General features: G+C 35.3%; 1 protein-coding gene across 1 annotated transcript in view; it reads left to right on the forward strand.

Moving 5' to 3' along the window:
• Positions 1 to 18,182, forward strand: part of LOC149776568 (uncharacterized) — a 58,650-nt gene that overhangs the window by 21,644 nt on the left and 18,824 nt on the right. Inside the window, exons 9-12 of the mRNA XM_089941036.1 lie at positions 11,012 to 11,529; positions 16,227 to 16,568; positions 17,117 to 17,234; positions 17,824 to 18,003. Coding sequence (XP_089797162.1) covers positions 11,012 to 11,529; positions 16,227 to 16,568; positions 17,117 to 17,234; positions 17,824 to 18,003 — 1,158 coding nt within the window. The remainder of the gene's footprint in view (positions 1 to 11,011; positions 11,530 to 16,226; positions 16,569 to 17,116; positions 17,235 to 17,823; positions 18,004 to 18,182) is intronic.

The following is an 18,182-nucleotide window of genomic DNA, read 5'->3' on the forward strand; positions in this document are numbered from 1 at the left end:
GACCCGTTATGTTTGCTTATTGGGACAAAACTTGTGTAGATAACGGAATATATATGTTAAGTGTGGACACAGCGGAACAAGCAGACATTACGGGACAGTATCACCTAAACCTGGGACCTGGGAGTGTATAACTGAACAGCTCCCCCTAGGTAAGGATCGGAATATTAATGCTTGGGACTGAGTTCACCTGCATGAGGTACAAGTCATTCTGATAGACGATGCATATATGAATGTGACAATTCACAAGAACATTTATTTTCTGAGGCACTCTACAGACAACAAGAAGGATAATGAATAAAATATAATTAGATGTACAAACTATTCCTAACTAATTGTTAATATTTCCTACTCACTCACTTCCAATGAAACCAAAGCGTAAAACGCCGTAAATCCACTCAAATCCCACCCGACTCTCCGTCCGTCCATTTTTTGCTCTGTTTCTTTCCCCGGTCTACCCGTTTCTACCCACACACTTAAATGTATGCTGCTAATAATAATCTCTTTACTGACATGACAATGTTAAAAGATTTCAGGATCTGAGTGCACTCGACTTCTCAAAAAAGTGCCGTTTAAGATTTGAAAAGTAAACATTATAATGTCCGTATTCTCATGGCACGTTTAATAAGTATAATATCATGTACCTTCTGAAAGGTAGTCTGCAAACATATAGTTCTTACTGTAATCATTTAAATCACGTACAAAAAGACGAATTAGAACACGTTAATCACAAATGATTATAATTGTCATTTTTTGAGTGTTAATTTCACTTGGGCACTCAGTTCATTAAACAACGTATTCAGAAATATTAGTAACTGATGGTGATCGTGATGGCAGTTTTGAACAACGATACAGTCAAGTGAAATAGTCATATGAGTTGCAATTACCGAGTCATGACTTTTATTTTTGCCAAGCGCTAAGACATGTTAATTGTTGAATCACTTAAGTCGTAATTTATAGTAAACAACCAGTCAATACACTGCACAGGGATAATAATTTTGTAGAGCGGCCCTGCTTACTGGCTTTGAATATATCCAATATATGTCGCCAACTTTCAATTCAGGTTTTGTGTGGTTCGTTTCATCTAATTAGATTAGGTATGTTTGACTCGAGTGAATGTTTCTTCGAATTTTCTCTGGACATCTGTTGCGTAATCGTCCATCTTACCTATCGTATTGGTCAGTGTTGCATTAAATCGTTCAATGAGACCATGTCTTTCAGGATGATAAGCTTCTATAAACACTTTTTCGAATTTACTAATGCACACATGTCATTAAATAGTCGACCAGTAAATTTGTTTCCTAAGATCTGTTAGAAGGCACAAGGTGGCTTCATGGCGACATAAAATATTTTAACGAAAAGTGGTTGTGTTTGCATCAGCATTCCCCAATAGCTCTGTATACATCGTCAGATAGTCTGTAAAAACAGCAATATATATGTTGCCCATGTAACTCAGTTCTAAATCATCTACGGCGACACAGTAGAAACGCCCATTTATGGGTATTAGGACTAATGATATTGGCTTCCTGCCTTTGGCGATTTTTTATTTACTTGCACAGTCTACACAGGAGTTTACCCACAAGGCTATGTCCTTAAACATACCTACCAAGGCAGTCGAATTTATTACACTACCACGCAGTCGAATTTATTACACGTTGGGGTATATTGATTAATGGAAAATGTCCAGCAGTTTCATCATCATGGCACCGGAGTATTACTTCGTTAATTAATGAGCTTGATATCACAAATTGTTTTCGTACATGGGTCCACCTTTTGTTTCATCTTGGTGACCATATGATATAATACACCATTTATCAGTTCGTAATCGAGAGTCACGAAACCACCTTTCAGACTTATTGTATTCACTGGTAAGGTATTGTCATATAAGAAACACGTATTGGGTTTTAAATTCGGGTCTTCGTTCTCTAATTTACTGCTTCTTTATAGCTGAAGGTCTGGTTTAACGTCCTGTAATTTTTTTAATTGTAACTCGTCTTCTTTGTCTCTCCATTCAAATCGCCCCCCCCCCCCCCTCCACACACACACACACATCTTCTGATTGATTAAGCCCATCTACATTTCAGTGATATTTTCCAGCTCTGTACTTAACTGTCATGTCATTTTCTTGACGGGACAGGGTCTATTTGGGTCCATTGGTCTAACCTACCACTCGGATGTTTCATTCCCGTAACCCATTTTAATTGACAATGATCAGTGACTACCGTAAATTTGTGACAATACAAATATTGCCTAAATTTTTTATCCCCCCCCCACACACTATTGCAAATGTTTCTATTTTAACTAGGGTACAACTGTTCTCGATTTTCTTTAATTGTCTGCTGTGATATGAAATTGCTCTTTCCATTCTTGTTTTGACCTCTTGGGTCAAAACAACGCCCAAGGCAACTCCAGAACTGTCACAATGCAGGTTGAATGGTCTGGAGAAACCCGTATGAAACAGTATTGGAACCGTCGTCCATTTAGATTTTTTAAATGTTAAAGGTCAGTTCGCATTCATAATCCAACTTCCATGTTACAACAACGGAGTCAGTGCTTGTGCAATATTTGTAAACTCTTTCACAGTCTTGTAATACAAGGCAAGTGCTAGTAACGTACGCAAGGTCCGCTGATTTATGGGTTTTGGAAACTCCAGCAATCACCTAATATTGTGAACAGAAACTTGAATCCCATCATTAGTTACAACATGCCCAAGAAACTAGAGTTCTTGTTTGAAAATTATTTATTTCGCCAGTTTTAAGTTAAGATTTGCATTTCATATTCTCTCAAGAATTTCCTTTAAATGAGGCACGTGGTAATCAAAGGTGGAGGAAAAGATTGTAATATCACCAGAACAATTTCAATTGAATCCCTGCTAGTAGTAAATCTACAAGGTTTCCGTAGCATTGCACAAACCAAATGCTATTATGGTCAACTCACACAAGCCTTCCGAACAAACAAATGCAGCTATCTCTTTACTTTGTTCATTAATTGGTACCTAATGGTATCCAGACATATTACCAACGAAAAAAATGATGGTGTCTAGCATTTCTTCTTTTTTTTTTTGGGGGGGGGGAGAGAAAGATTAGACATATTTCTTGGCACGGATTTCAAATGGCGATATTCGATCACAAAACTACATTTTTTGATATGTTGACTGGTATGACTGGACTTATCCAAGAATTGCTTAAAGGGGTCGTATTCAATCCCTATTTAATACTTGTTGCACCCGATTCCTAACTTCCTCCGTTTTTGATAACGACAATTTTAAGCTTCTGTTTAACTGGTAGACTATCCACCGTATATATCAAATAAAGAAAAAGGAAGTCTCAATTCAATTATCATGCCAAACCATACTGGTCAAATGAACTCAAAGAAGCACATAAACTTCAAAGACAAGCTAGGTATACTTGTATAAATGAGGGAAGACCGAGGGGTAGTCAATTTAATTCTTACAGAGAATATAAAGATAAGAAGAGAGACTTTAGAAACGTTCAAAAACTGGCTGTGGAAAAATATATGGGGGAGGTGTATGAAGAAATTGAAAAAGCACATGAATGCGATGTAAGACACTTTTGGAAAATGATCAACATTAAGAGAGGGAACAATATAAATTTTTGTCAGGAACTATCAACTGATGGAGTTTGTGTCCGTGATGATGATTCCATCGCAAATGGCTTTGCCAGATACTATGAGGACATTCACACGCCGAATTTAAACCATAGTTTTGACGGAAACTTTTATGAATTTATAGAGAGAGAATTAAATCGGGGTCTACAGGACGAAGTAAGCCATATCGAGGCCTTACAGACCAGTATCAGTTTAAACGAAGTAAGAGAAATCATTAAAGGTCTAAAGAAATCAAAAGCATAGGGCCTTATTCAAATTTGCAATGAACATTTGATCTATGGCAGCGACTACCTCATCGAGTGTATGACAATTTTATTTACTCGGATGATTGATCAATCTTACATACCTGTAGATTGCAAAAAAGGGTTAGTAATACCACTGTACAAAGGTAACAGAAAATCAAAGAACTCCCTCGAAAGTTACAGGCCTGTTACTTTACTGCCTGTTATCTACAAAACCTTTGAGAAAATTATTCATGAACGTTTGGTAACTTGGCTCAAAGATACTAATTCTAGTATACCTAGTTCACAACAACATGGTTACCAAAAAGGTTTAGGCTGCACAACAGCGAGTTTTGTGCTGTTGCAATCAGTACAATATAATGTAAACATGGGTTCACGGGTTTTTGCTGCTTTTCTTGATACAAAAAAGGCATTTGATACCGTGTGGCACGAAGGACTGCTTTTTAAATTATTCACGTTGGGAATTACGGGTAAATCCCTTTTGATATTTTTTAACATGTATACAAATTTACAGAGTAAAGTTCTTGTAAATGGGCAATTTTCAGATTGGTTCTCAATTGGCCAAGGAGTGAGACAAGGTGGTGTTTTGTAAACATTGATGTACACAATATTTATAAATGACTTGCTGCTACAGTTAGAAAATAGTGGATTTGGAGCAAAGATTGGATCCTTAGCTGTGGGAAATCCAACCCTAGCTGATGATATTTCACTTTTGGCTATATATCCTAGCAATCTACAAAAGCTGTTAGATATAGCATACGACTGCAGTAATAAGTGGCGATTCGAGCTTAGTGTCACAAAGTCATACATTATCATTTTCGGACCCCAATACAAGAATTATATCAATATGAAATGGTATCTTGGTCCGTCATGTTTGCCGGTTACCGATTCGGCAACACACCTGGGTCACCGGATTAACTCAAAGCTGACGTCGCATGACGCAATACTCGATGCATGCAAGAAACGGAAAAAATCTTTTCACGGTCTGTTTGGTATTGGCATTAAACCGAATGGTTTAAATCCTTTGGTTGCTGCAAATGTAATTAAAAAGGTAATTTTCCCTTCAATGTTTTATGGAAGTGAATTATGGTGTAACATTTCAAAAAGTGACCTCGCTTTATTGGATAAAACTCTGAGGTATTTTGCCAAACATTTACAAGGTTTTCCAATACATACAAGATCAGACATTGCCCTGGGAATGCTAGGATGGACATCAGCGCAGTCCGAAATTGATAGAAGAAAATTGATGTTTTACACAGATTGTGTTTGATGCCTAACAATGTACATACTAAACGTGTGTTTAACGTTGCGTTATTTCACTTCATTTTGAGCGGATGCATGTCAAGCTGCGGGTTAATTTCAAATTTATATTATACCTCAAAAAAGTTTGACTTGTTCGGGCATCTAACTGATTATTTACATCATTCTGAAATTCCAGATAAACATAATTGGAAAGAAATTGTAAGGTCAAAAATTGTTGGTCTTGAAAATAGCCTCTGGAGAGTTCGTATGTCTAATCAAGCAGATTTTGATAGATTCTCTTCGATACACGAACACTTACGACCTGCCTCAGTGTGGCAGTCGGCTAAAACCAGACAACACACTAAGGTATTTACATATATAGCTAAACTATGGGCTGCTGTTCCACAAACACAGCTTGATATGTGTATTAGATGTGGGAATGTTTATACAGACTTGATACTTCATTGTTGTGTTAGTTGTCCTTATATGTCGAACTTTCGAAATTCTTTCTGGGATTTCCTTACTGATAAATTTCCCCTGAGCCTGCACATTACGTTATTTAATGCAGAAGATGAGCTGCAACTGTAATATCTTTTAGGTAAAAGGTTACCATCAGGAGTAATCGACAAAGAAAACTCCAGGCTATTCGTCCTGTATGCAGCATACTTTGTCATGCAGTGTGCAGCTATCTTCTGTAAATAAGGTACTGAAACTTGCAACTTATGAGTTGACGAACACTTTGTTGATTGATATTGTGTAAGAATTTGTATTCTAATATAGAATTTTTTAAAAAAAATATTTATTGATTGTATTCAGATGATTTATTCTTATATCATGTAATCTTCCATGGAAGGAAATAAAGATGATGATGATGAAGCTTCTGTTTAACTGGTAGACTATCGACCGTATACATCAAATAAAGAAATAGGAAGAACATAATCGTCGAGTTACTGATACCTCGGGGAAAAACATACGTGAACGATATGGCAACCTTGAAATTAATGACCTTGCCTTTTTTATATCTGGTGATGATATATGACAATCATTTGACAATTATATCTTGACATAATTCGAATATCTTTATTTCTTTTAAGAAGACTAAGTCTATCTTTAGTTGCACGATAATTTATGCTATGGTAATTATACATTAGTATACTAATCTGAATGCTATTTTTGATGTAGGCTTATTCTTGAGGTAGGCTAAATTTAATGCTTTAAGGATGGAGATGTTTGTGTATGATTTAAATTAAATTAGCAGTTATTATGATACAAATACTGTATATACTCGCGTATAAGCCTGTTCGCGTATAAGCCGACCCCTTCCCACTGCATAGGTGTAAACACTAAAATGTGCATGACCAGCGTATAAGCCGACCCACACCTCCGTGACATCACCCGTTAAGTTCTGATTTCATTTATTTAGGCAAATTTATTTTTTTTCTTCAAACATTATTTAAAAAAAAGATATGAACTAGTTTAAAAAGTAATTTATTTAATTTTCTGTTTTTTTTTTTTAAATTATTTATTGTTTCTGCCTAATTTATATTTGTGTATATCTTGATCGAACGATGACAAAAATAGAGCATTCTCTGTAACACTACCTCTCTTTTGTATGAATTATTGTTTGTTTATGCATTATTGTATTTGGACATTTTATATCAGCGCACCAGGAATTACGTTTTGCCTTGAAATTGTAAATACCTAACTCAATGTGATGCCAGTATGACAACAGAACGAACGACAATACGGTTTGATTCAACGCTCGCAATTAGGCAACATAACGTATTTACATAATGGCGCCACAGCATGTACATTGGAGGTTTAAATACTGCAATAAAATTTTAGGATAACTCTAAAATACAATAATAAAGTTTCAGAAATAATTCTTCGAAAATTATGCTAATGCCTTAAAAGGTGAGTTGTAGTTTGCTTTGATGTAAGCGACCTTACACCATACCCGTCATCTCTCACGCCGGGAGGGAAAATAAACCTCCCGATGTTTAGGGTCGTTCCACGGCTATCTACCGATTTCATAATATTTCCCGATTTTTGCAGAGAACTCTAATTTTACATTTATGTCTTCAATTTTAATTTATCCTTAAAAAGAAAAGTCATATATATATATATATATATATATATATATATATATATATATATATATATATATATATATCGTATGCAATAGACTGAAGCCATGTTCTGTTCTATCACACGTGAATATTGTTGTGACGAAATAATTACTATAAAAAGTTCGCTTCTTCAGTAAATAGATTATTAAGTTTAAACTTTACTCACGTAAATTTACGATTTTTTACCTCTACAAGAATTTTAAAAAATTTAAAAAATAAACTAGAAGAAAAAACCCCACAACAATAAAAATGAAGACAATTTAAATCCCAAGAATGATCACTATGAATGCTATAACTCTCATATGCTATAGCGCCATTCCATTACGAACGTTGATTACCATCGTTAAATTAAAAGGAATGAAAAATACATAACACACAGCATACATGTCCTCCAAAGACTAATTCAGACCACATTTTTATAGTAAAGAATACGAAATACCTTACGAGTTGACAATTAGGAAAAATGGTCGGATATACAACGAAGGGAAAATTGATATAGTTGCCACATGTACGGTAACGAGAGGCTGACTATTTAGATACTCTTTAGTTTACCAGAATTGGCAATCCTTTTCTTGCCAATCGATTGCTGATGCTTGCATAACACACAGTAGTGTAGAACACGTTCTCTTTGACGGATAACCAGTCGTTTTCAGAAAATAGTTGCATCGATAAGGATGATTAACGTTTAATTAGTCGAACCGGCTTTGTTGCTTGTTTATTTGAGACTAACTTTTAGCTATTGTACAGTTTGGCTACAGTTGACCTTAATATGAAAATAGGGCATATCCTGAGGGAAAATAAGTGGCGTCACAGGGGAAAATGGCGCATCCTTTGCAAATTTCACGCATATTGGACCCGTAAGATCGATCAATATTTAGTGAAAACAATGTTTTAAAAATGCCACGAGAAACCTCCCAGTTTTAGGTCCCAATCTCCCTGTTTTTTTGTTCAGTCTCCCATCTTGGATTTTTAAAAAGTTTACAGCCTTACACCCAGTTTTACAAAACTAGGGTAATCGTGCTAATATTATGGAATGAAAGGCAATCACACATCAATGGTATAGATGCCGGTCAAAATTCCCTCTTAATACAAGCCATTTTCAGGGATTTTTTTAATTAATTGGCCTGTATTGCTGTCTGAAAACGAAAGACAAATCAGGCCAACTATCAATAAAGGAGACGCCGAAACATCAATCTTTCCATTGTGTGGAATGTTATGATGTTCAGTCAAGACACAGAACCAAAGTAGATTGATGATTAGTTGATTATAATGTGAAATTTAGCCCTTATTATTACCACTCTTCGTGATCATGTAAGATATGCTGGTTGTGTGCCTTGTACAATTAAACGTTCGAACATTTTCAGAAACATTACCTCAGTCGGTAGGATCGCTTATATCACTGAAAATGAGTAGCTTATGAGTGCCTGATTCAAAAGTAAATGCAACAACTATCAAGGACTAGCTGAAATGTTATCTGGAAGAATGCAATTTGGTCGAAACAATGAATAAAGCAAATTCTGCGTCTAATGTTTGGGAATAAGCAAGGATTTAAGTGACGTTGTGCACGCGTAGCACTGTAAATACTGTACATTTTAGTTCAGCCTGGTTTCGCGGGTAAACTCAACCGGTCCGCGAATTATGAAGTATGTATTTACCTTCAATTTCGTGTTTGAGAAATCAGAAAATATGCAGATGTAAAATATCAAATTCATTCAGTGTAACGTAATCGAGCTAACACCCTTTGAGACTGAATTGGTATTTAAAAATACATATGCGAGTGACAATACAAAGTGTTATTCCCTCACACTAATGATGAAGTAACATGACATCAAAATAAATACAAAGGTACATAATATGGATCCAATGGAAAACCATAATGAACGGATATAATTATTTGAAATGTTCAATAATTATAAAGTTGTCTCAGATAATTAAACACTACCATGCTTTTTGTCTCTATGGTCAACCAATATGCTGACCTTTCCCTATATAGTCAAACACTAATGGTATTCTTATAGTCAAACACTATAATGAAATTCTTTGTCAAACACTGACCTTATAGTCAAACACTATAATGAAATTCTTATGTCAAACATTATAATGACATTTCTCTTAGTTCAAACACTATAATGAAATTCTTAAAGTCAAACACTATAATGACATTTCTCTTAGTCAAACACTATGACCGTCTTATAGTAAAAAAACTAATGAAATTCTTATATGTATGTCCAATGTTTACTTGACATTTCATATGCCCTTTGACCCGCTTCCCAGCGTCACTTAAACCATCCAGACTTTTCATGCACATATACGTTGGCACTTTCCTGGCGGTCTTTCATCACTATTGCTGCGGCCTCTGGCTACACTAGTCAGTCCGCACACAGTTATCCACACCATGACACTCATACCTAGTTATCCACGCCTAGTTATCCACACCTAGTTAGCTGAATATGAAAAGAAATAACTTTCCAAATAGTCTGCTTTCTGTGTATCTAGATTAAAATATCTGAGCATTTCAAATGGATTAATACTAACACACCTGAAATATTCCTTATGTACGACTGTGACGTACGAATGGCATACCAAAAAATAGAAATATGATATACTAAAACTCTAATACATACAAAATACGTCTTCAATATTAGTTATAATAGCGACAAGATAACCTACTAACAGGAGTATTGCATATGTGTTCATATCCCTATTAATAATCCGAATTGCACCATCTCTCGCTATCTAATTGCATAAGACATACACTCTTGATGAATTAAACTACAAGTACAATAAAACAACGCAAACGTATAATACAATATTGAACGTGTTTTGCAAAACTAAACATTAATTAAAAAGAGTTGATTAAAAAGAATATAACTCACCGAACTCTTTGGCTCAAACTAAGTAAGACATAATGGCGATCCCGCCCCGACAGCTAAACACATAAAAAGTTTCCCTCTAATGGCTGTGTCAGTCAAGATCCCTAAGTAACATATATAGTCGCGCGCGTTAACATGTATTACGCACGTACCGCGCAAGCAATGAAGGCGTCACGCTATGCAAAGAAAAAGTATATTTACAAGATACTATGGCGCGCAATACACGTCAAATACTGGAATTTATGGTGGTCTAAGCAAGCCATATCAGGTATTTCGTAACACATAGTACTTTATAACAGTTTAATAAGTGTAGGGACACCAAAAATGATTTTTTTTACATGCATATGTCTTAGGACACGGAAAAATTTATTTTTCATGTCCCAAGATGTACAGCCATTTCAATAGTCAACAAAAAGACTTAAAAGCTGTCAAGTTTAGACACTGGCCCGCGTATAAGGCGACCCCGACCCCTCTTCTTCCAGGGCTTTATTGTGTCCCTAAATTATTCGGCTTATACACGAGTATATACCGTTCTCTTATTTTCCACTTGGTTGTCGTCTTTTTGAAGCAAAATAATGATAATAATAATAATAATAATAATAATAATGATAATAATAATAATAATAATAATAATTATTATTATTATTATTATTATTATTATTATTATTATTATTGAAGCCGTGTAATTTTTTTGCCTTGAAAACAACTTTGAAATGTAAAGAAATATTGCATGGTTTTTGGAGTTAATGGGTTATTTAATTTTAGTGTTTTCTACCTACGAATTGTAAATGTTATATCAATATGTATTTTTTTAACTACTAATTTACGCAAAGGTGTCTTGACAGTTTAACGATATCATATGTGAGCTTAGCCGTCTTTCACTCACTATATCCTTTTACAGTCATCAATCAATATTACTTGGGGTGGATGGACAGACACCATATCTGGGATGAAGAGTTACCACTTGGAAATTTTCAATCTCTCAGTGAATCTGTACGGTAACCTCACAGAAAATACTCCACTGAATCCGGTCCATTCTGCAGACATCAACCATACCCAAGCAAACACATACAGTTACGTCCACAAACCACTACAAAGCGGAATGTACTCTATTCTACTCCAAGCCACCGATATGGCCAACAACTCTAAGATCGCTAGGCGCCTTGTTCTCTATGATTCAGTTTCAAATATTAGCTTGAATGTGCAGGACGTCAATACACTATTTGTGTCCTCAGCTGTTAACGAGACCGGATACATGTGGCAAACGTCAAAAAATGGAACAAAAACAGAGTACACCGTAACGTGGACGAATCGTTTCTTCAACAAATTTATTTCTGACGGAAAACTGTTGAACAAAGTCAGCGCCTATCCAATTCAGTTCCAAGAGATTCAAAGGGACGGCATCTTAAAAAGCGAAAAGTAAGGTTATTTGTTTTGTTTGATTGTTTGTTTGTTCATTTTTTTTTGGTGCAGTTTAGTTTATATTAATGTTAACGAACTAACCAAATGTTTTATGTATGAGACTTGTTCCTGCTAGTCTAATACGGAGTATCATGAGATTTACTATTTGCGTATATACAACATACTTTTAAACTGCTTAACCAAGCAACGTCACTTTTTTAAAAATATAATTGATGTTTCAGACTTAACTTAAGGGTTTCATACTTGCCAATAAATACATTTTAACCGTGTGCATGCACTCTTCCCGTTTAAGTACACTGCCATGTACACCCTGCATTTTAAAAAATATAAATGTAAGGGTTGGAATGAAAGTTTTAATATTCCATTATTTAGTCTGTGAATAAGTTGTGGAAAACGCTGACAATGAAGGGTAACAATGATATCAATGCGATATTTTCGTGACGGGATTACCTCCAAAAGATATGAAATTAGTGATAGTAAATAACGCTTTTCCTCATCAAGGTTTCTACTAATAGAATTATTTCTGGCAACATAATGTAACGATAACAATTGTGCTATTGTACTTGCTTAGGTCAAGTTATGAGAACAGACTCTTTATGACAATTTTACTTGCAAAGTTCAGTGCACGGTTGTCCGGCTTTGGAAGCACTTGTTGTTTCGACAAAGTTGTTCAGATTTTTAAATGCATTTGATCAGCTTATTGTTAGTTTTTATCACTTTAGTACGAGTTATCCACACAGGCTGCCAGTTGTTGTCTTCCTCTTTCCACCTACATCCTCCTGGCATATGAACCTTAGGCTGAGGTTCTGTACTTTTGATCCAAATCCCTCCTTGGTAGGCCATTATCTTCATATGCAAAAGCTGGGCATCCTAAAGAGGCAAAGATGGGTAATTTATATAAGCAGAAGCAAAATAACAAAAATATGCTCGTCAAAATTAGACCGAATAGTGGAATACCCATTTTCTCATCGTTTCTTGTGTATGAGGAATGATTTCCAAGCTCGTGCTCCTCTGGCAGAACAGCTCCCTATGTGCCCTATTGCCTGTGGCCGAGTTGCTGGTTTCTTCTTACATGACTATTGGGAGCAGTTCTGTACGTTGGAAATCATCAGAGAAGACTTCATCTGTCCCCAGTGGGCTTTGTCGTGAGCTTCAATGCATTACATGCCTTAAAACAGGATTTCCTTTAACCTTTTCCCCTCCATATTGAGGAAGAAAGAAGTTGTATCACATCTTCTGAAGGCATGATAAAAGTGAAGAGCGCCGTGAATTCTCTTTAAGAATGCTGAAATAGATTGGTTTGATACGGTAATGGTATAAATATTTGTCCGTCGCAAACGAACTCTGCAGCTCCATTTTGGAATACAAAGGCAGGAAGTTGAACATCTGGCGAGTTAAAATGACAATGACATCTGTGTATACTGTGCGGACAAGAATGTTGTTGCGAACGAATTATGCGGGTTAATTAACGAAATAGCTAAGAGGGATAATGATGTCTCAACATTATTAAAGGTAATAATATGAAGCTAAAATCGGATATGTAATACAAATTTATGTTTAAACAATGTCCGGCCAAACATATTTAAATTATAAATGGATCTAATTTGATATAGGACTCTATTTCTATGTTTAAAATGTTTATAAATGCATGTGACCAATTGTTTCAAAACATTCAAATTTTATGGGTATTCATAAATTCAAAAAATGCAGAAATATTTGTATTTTTCCCTTGAAATGTGTTTGGCTTTGAGATCTTTATACAAAGACTATTAAACCACAAAGTTATCTTAATCTTCAAGAAGGTTGCAAAGATAAAATAATCTATCATGAATTGATTCATATGGTCCTACCCATCTACTAGTTTCACATTCTAATTAAAATTTGGATACTCAAAATTTCGCAAGTGCAATTTATTCAAAGAATATATTCAGCCAAGAAAAAATTTTTATCCTAAATTTGCAAAATTTGCGCAACACAATGCTTAGCTATTGTTATTAAGACGACCCATTAAAATTTGGATAAAACTGTCTAATAGACTTGATTAGAAAAGGCAGAAATATATCACTGTTACCAAGAACAAACATCTATAAAACCTAATCTTGACACCAAATCTTTAACTAAATATGCACAGTTAACCTTAATGGGGAGGGTTCTAAATCATTCAATATCATATGGTATGTATGTATGTATGTATGTATGTATGTATGTATGTATGTATGATGTATGTGTATGTATGTATGTATGCATGTATGTATGTATGTATGTATGTATGTATGTATGTATGTATGTGTGTGTGTGTATGTATGCAAGTATGTATGTATGTATGTATGTATGTATGTATGTATGTATGTATCACCTTTAATTGACCCCGAATAGGTACACATCACGATGGATTTATGACTCTTCCTTGGATTTTGCTGTAGCTATCTTCCCCTCAAAACATGTCAGTGTGGTGTTCGAAACCTGCACTGTCGGTGTGCATAGAAACTCTGCTGCAACTACGTTGAAAGAATCCGGAAAGTATGGCCTCTTCCGTGTTTCAGTATTAGAGGGGAGTACTGGTTCTCTCCGCAAAAGCCAGTGTCCTCTTGAGTAGCGTATTGGATTACACTGATACCCGTGAAATAATCCCTTAGCTGTTGTAAACAGCAGTTGTTGTCAGTGCTATCTGGGACACCAACTGTGAAGAGTCTGTTTGCAGATTAGAGGAACAAACTTTTCTATGGGATTTTGATTGATTACACACGGAGAGCGATACATGGATTTCTGTTTGGAGAACATGCCTTTATGAGAGTTTCTAAATTAGACTGACACATTGATTGATTGCTGTTTTACTTTTTGTTACAGCATTATTACTCATACATATATAGACTGGAAGAAGGGCTTTCGCTCCGCAGAACGCCGACCGTGAATAGACTCTGAGCCGGATCTCTAACTTGTTGTGAAGCTATATTTGCGAGATGCTGTGATAAACCTGAGAATTCCCCATTTTGCAGTTCTTTGCAACTTTTTTTTAAACGTTAGGCTTTCAAGGTTCAACAGAAAAACTCCGTTGATTATCTGCTGCATGCCATTTGGAAGGGCAAGAACGGTATTGATGTTATCTGCCTGTTGTTGCAAGCGCAGATCATCATGGTGTTTTAGAAGTTTTGTTTTAAAACTGATTTTATTGACAATGTCTTGGCTGGGCTCTTTCAGTCGTCCTTGATATAACTGATGAAGATTTGATGGGTCGTTCTACTAAATACTCTACCTGAGACACCAACTCCACAAAAGTTCTCACTCCTCTTCATTTAGAGTGGTATCGTTTTATCGTTAATGGGAGGATAATAAAATCTGTCTTGTTTCAGAAAAAAAACAACAAACAAGATGGTACTTGTCTTCTAAAGCAATCAAATTCCCAACTATTTTAGCTAAGATGTTTTAAGTGCATAGGCTCTGCTTCTGAGATTGATCAACATGGAATTTTTAAATTTCATGTGCTTTCCAGGACTGGTTCTTCCTCAACACAGATGAAAATCGTTAACATTTGACATTAATTTTTTTTATGAGAAAGACGGACATATGATCCATCCGTCTCTTCATTCTATTTATTACCCTTTCTAGGTTCCAATTATTCAAGTTCAAATGGCTGTTGGGATGCTATGGGGCATTTTTCAAGTTCAAATGGCTATTGGGATGCTATGGGGCATTTTCAAGTTCAAATGGCTATTGGGATGCTATGGGGCATTATTCAAGTTCAAATGGCTATTGGGATGCTATGGGGCATTATTCAAGTTCAAATGGCTATTGGGATGCTATGGGGCATTATTCAAGTTCAAATGGCTATTGGGATGCTATGGATGCTATCAACTCGTCAACATAAATATGTAAGCCCTTGGGCAGTAAGAGAGCATCGTGACCATGGTGGTTTGATAAAGAAGAATACTCTGTGTCGCAGTGTTTGGACAACAATACAGGCTGTCCAGTCTATATAAACTATCTGAATGTCGAAAACTACGAACATCTAGCCAGTCTGTAAATTGAACACAGGAAAATATCTAGCTATGGTTTATGCAACGGTGCACAGTAATAAAATTCCTGAGCAAGTTTATGTTTCTTATTTTTGAAAATTAATTCCTTTTGGGAAAATATTAAGATTATTTTACTTATTAAGCGATATTAGAATAGGTCTTGAATTAAAAAAAATATCTTATGATTGGATATATATATATATATATATATATATATATATATATATATATATATATATATATATATATATATATATATATATATATATATATATAATTTTCTAAATGAGAATTTACTGTATAAAGAAAGGAAACAAATTTGCTATTCTCAAGCAAATAATAAGGTAGTTAGCAAGTTTATAGCTCGCTGGACGGTGGACTCTGGTAGCCGATGTTGTTACTGTATATTATTGACATTACAGTTGCTTTTACTTTTGGAAATTCAACTCCTTTGTTTCTTGTAGTCTGTTGTTTTACGTACTGAACAATGGGCAGAAAAGTCAATTGAGTCTTTACATAAAAGTGTACTACATTTGTATGATAAAATATGAACTCGTTTTTTTCTTCTTCTGAGAAAATACTTCACTCCTAACGCCGTGAAGCATTGCTGAGGAAAACCAGCTCATATTTTACCATACAGATGCAGTATCCTAACTCTTTTCATTTTCTGCTAATGTGCAGATTTGTATTTCCCGGATTTGATGACAATGAAGGTGAAAGAACTATCGAAGAAAAGCCAAACAAGAATGGCATCGTCCGCTTTGAGGTGAATGCACTCTACTCTGACAGTACTGATGAACCCACCAATGGATGGATTAACGTCAATGGGCTGTCCGAAAATTACACATTTAGTGAGGTCCTCAAAGACGGCAAGGCTGCACGAGTTTGGGTGCGAGCACATGATATTCTTGGCAACGTGAAGGCCGATAGCACAGAGGTTCACTTTGATTCAACGCCACCTATTTGGTCAGGAAGGTCCGTACTTGTCAAGAACCAAAATGGAACCTACAACCATACATCGAGGTATAATGCATTTTGAAAACTGCCTAACCATATTCATGTGTTGCTAATATTCACAGTGAAATTTGCCCGCAAGCGAATTTTTTAAATTAAGGTTCTGAAACAAGTGGTCGACTAAACAAATGCATAGCTTTGGCCAATTATATGAACATGTTTTGGGATCTGTGTATTGTATAAAGTTGTTCGAATCTCGTCATGTTATGAACATAACTTTTACCCAAAAGCATTTTATTCCGAACCCAGCTGAGATCCAAAGCGTTGATAGATGATAAAATATGCCTCATATTGATTTATAGCAAAACATTTCCGTATTATTTTCATGATAAAACAAGAACATACAGAACCGAGTAGACATACCTGTTCGTTGAAGTACTTTCGTAACTCTGTAAATTAGCGTTCACATTTTAATGGCGTTCTTAATTTGAGATCTGGAAACGATAATTAAAAGCCATACCTTTGAATGATACTCTTCGAAGCTTTAACAAATTATGGAATTTCTTTAAATAAAATGACATGTAACAAGAACATTAACATATTTATCTCCCTTTCAGACTAAATTTCAATGCATGGGATACTGACAGTGGAGTCCATAAAATCGGATTCAGGCTGATTCGAGATGATACAAGGCACATGCAATACAGTGGTTACGCCGCTGCTTCAGTGAAAAGCGTGAGTAATGTAGGAAAGACTATCATTCACATCTCTGTTTTATGTGAACAGAGTCTAACATTAAACGTCAAAAACTTCTAGGATGAGGTACTACAGAAAACATGATTTGCCTGTGTGCAACGTTTGCTTGTCTAATACTATGAATTCACTTGGAGTTCATGGCACACATGTCAAGTAAATTCATATCAATCAACCAAAAATGAAAAATCTTCTAAGTGTGCATTCGTTGATGCGTGTGGTTATTTACATTTTATTTGGAATATTTGTACCTGTCAGGAATTATAAACTAAAATATGCATTGAAACGACGAGGATGTTAATTATGGGTATTGCATTTTGTTATTATTGTTTTTAAGTTACGGCTAATATTCAGTATTCAACCGTATTTAACAGAGAAAAGTTGTAATTTAGCTGACGTTTCGTGCGTGTCGTTTCCATGGATAAATAAACCAATCAGCTTCAGAGTTTGAAGTTGCACATCTGCTGGTTTTTGAAGGCGAAGGTGGTGGAGTTGGACGTTACAGTGTACTGCAAAACTTATGCTCGAAAATACACTTACCACGATTATGCATAATACTTATTCTTTATAGGTATCCTGCACAGATCAAGAATGTAAATGTGTCCTTGAGAAGTGTTTTATTGCTGTTCAGGTTGTGGACCTGGACAACTGCTGGTTTATGATGGCAAAGGAGGACTTAGACAAAGTAAACGTCACTGTCGAGGTCACAATTTACAACCAAGCCCTGCTAGAAACCAAGTTCAGCGTTACTGTGAGTATTCTAGGAATATATATATATATATATATATATATATATATATATATATATATATATATATATATATATATATATATATATATATATATATATATATGAGACGATCAATAGATATAGACCACTCGTTAAAGGCAGCAGTGCTTATCTAATTTATTATATTTAGCCCAAATGCA

This window comes from Sinohyriopsis cumingii, chromosome 18 (genome assembly GCF_028554795.1).
Source record: "Sinohyriopsis cumingii isolate HCF-2022 chromosome 18, ASM2855479v2, whole genome shotgun sequence".
In the NCBI taxonomy this organism is placed as follows: domain Eukaryota; kingdom Metazoa; phylum Mollusca; class Bivalvia; order Unionida; family Unionidae; genus Sinohyriopsis; species Sinohyriopsis cumingii.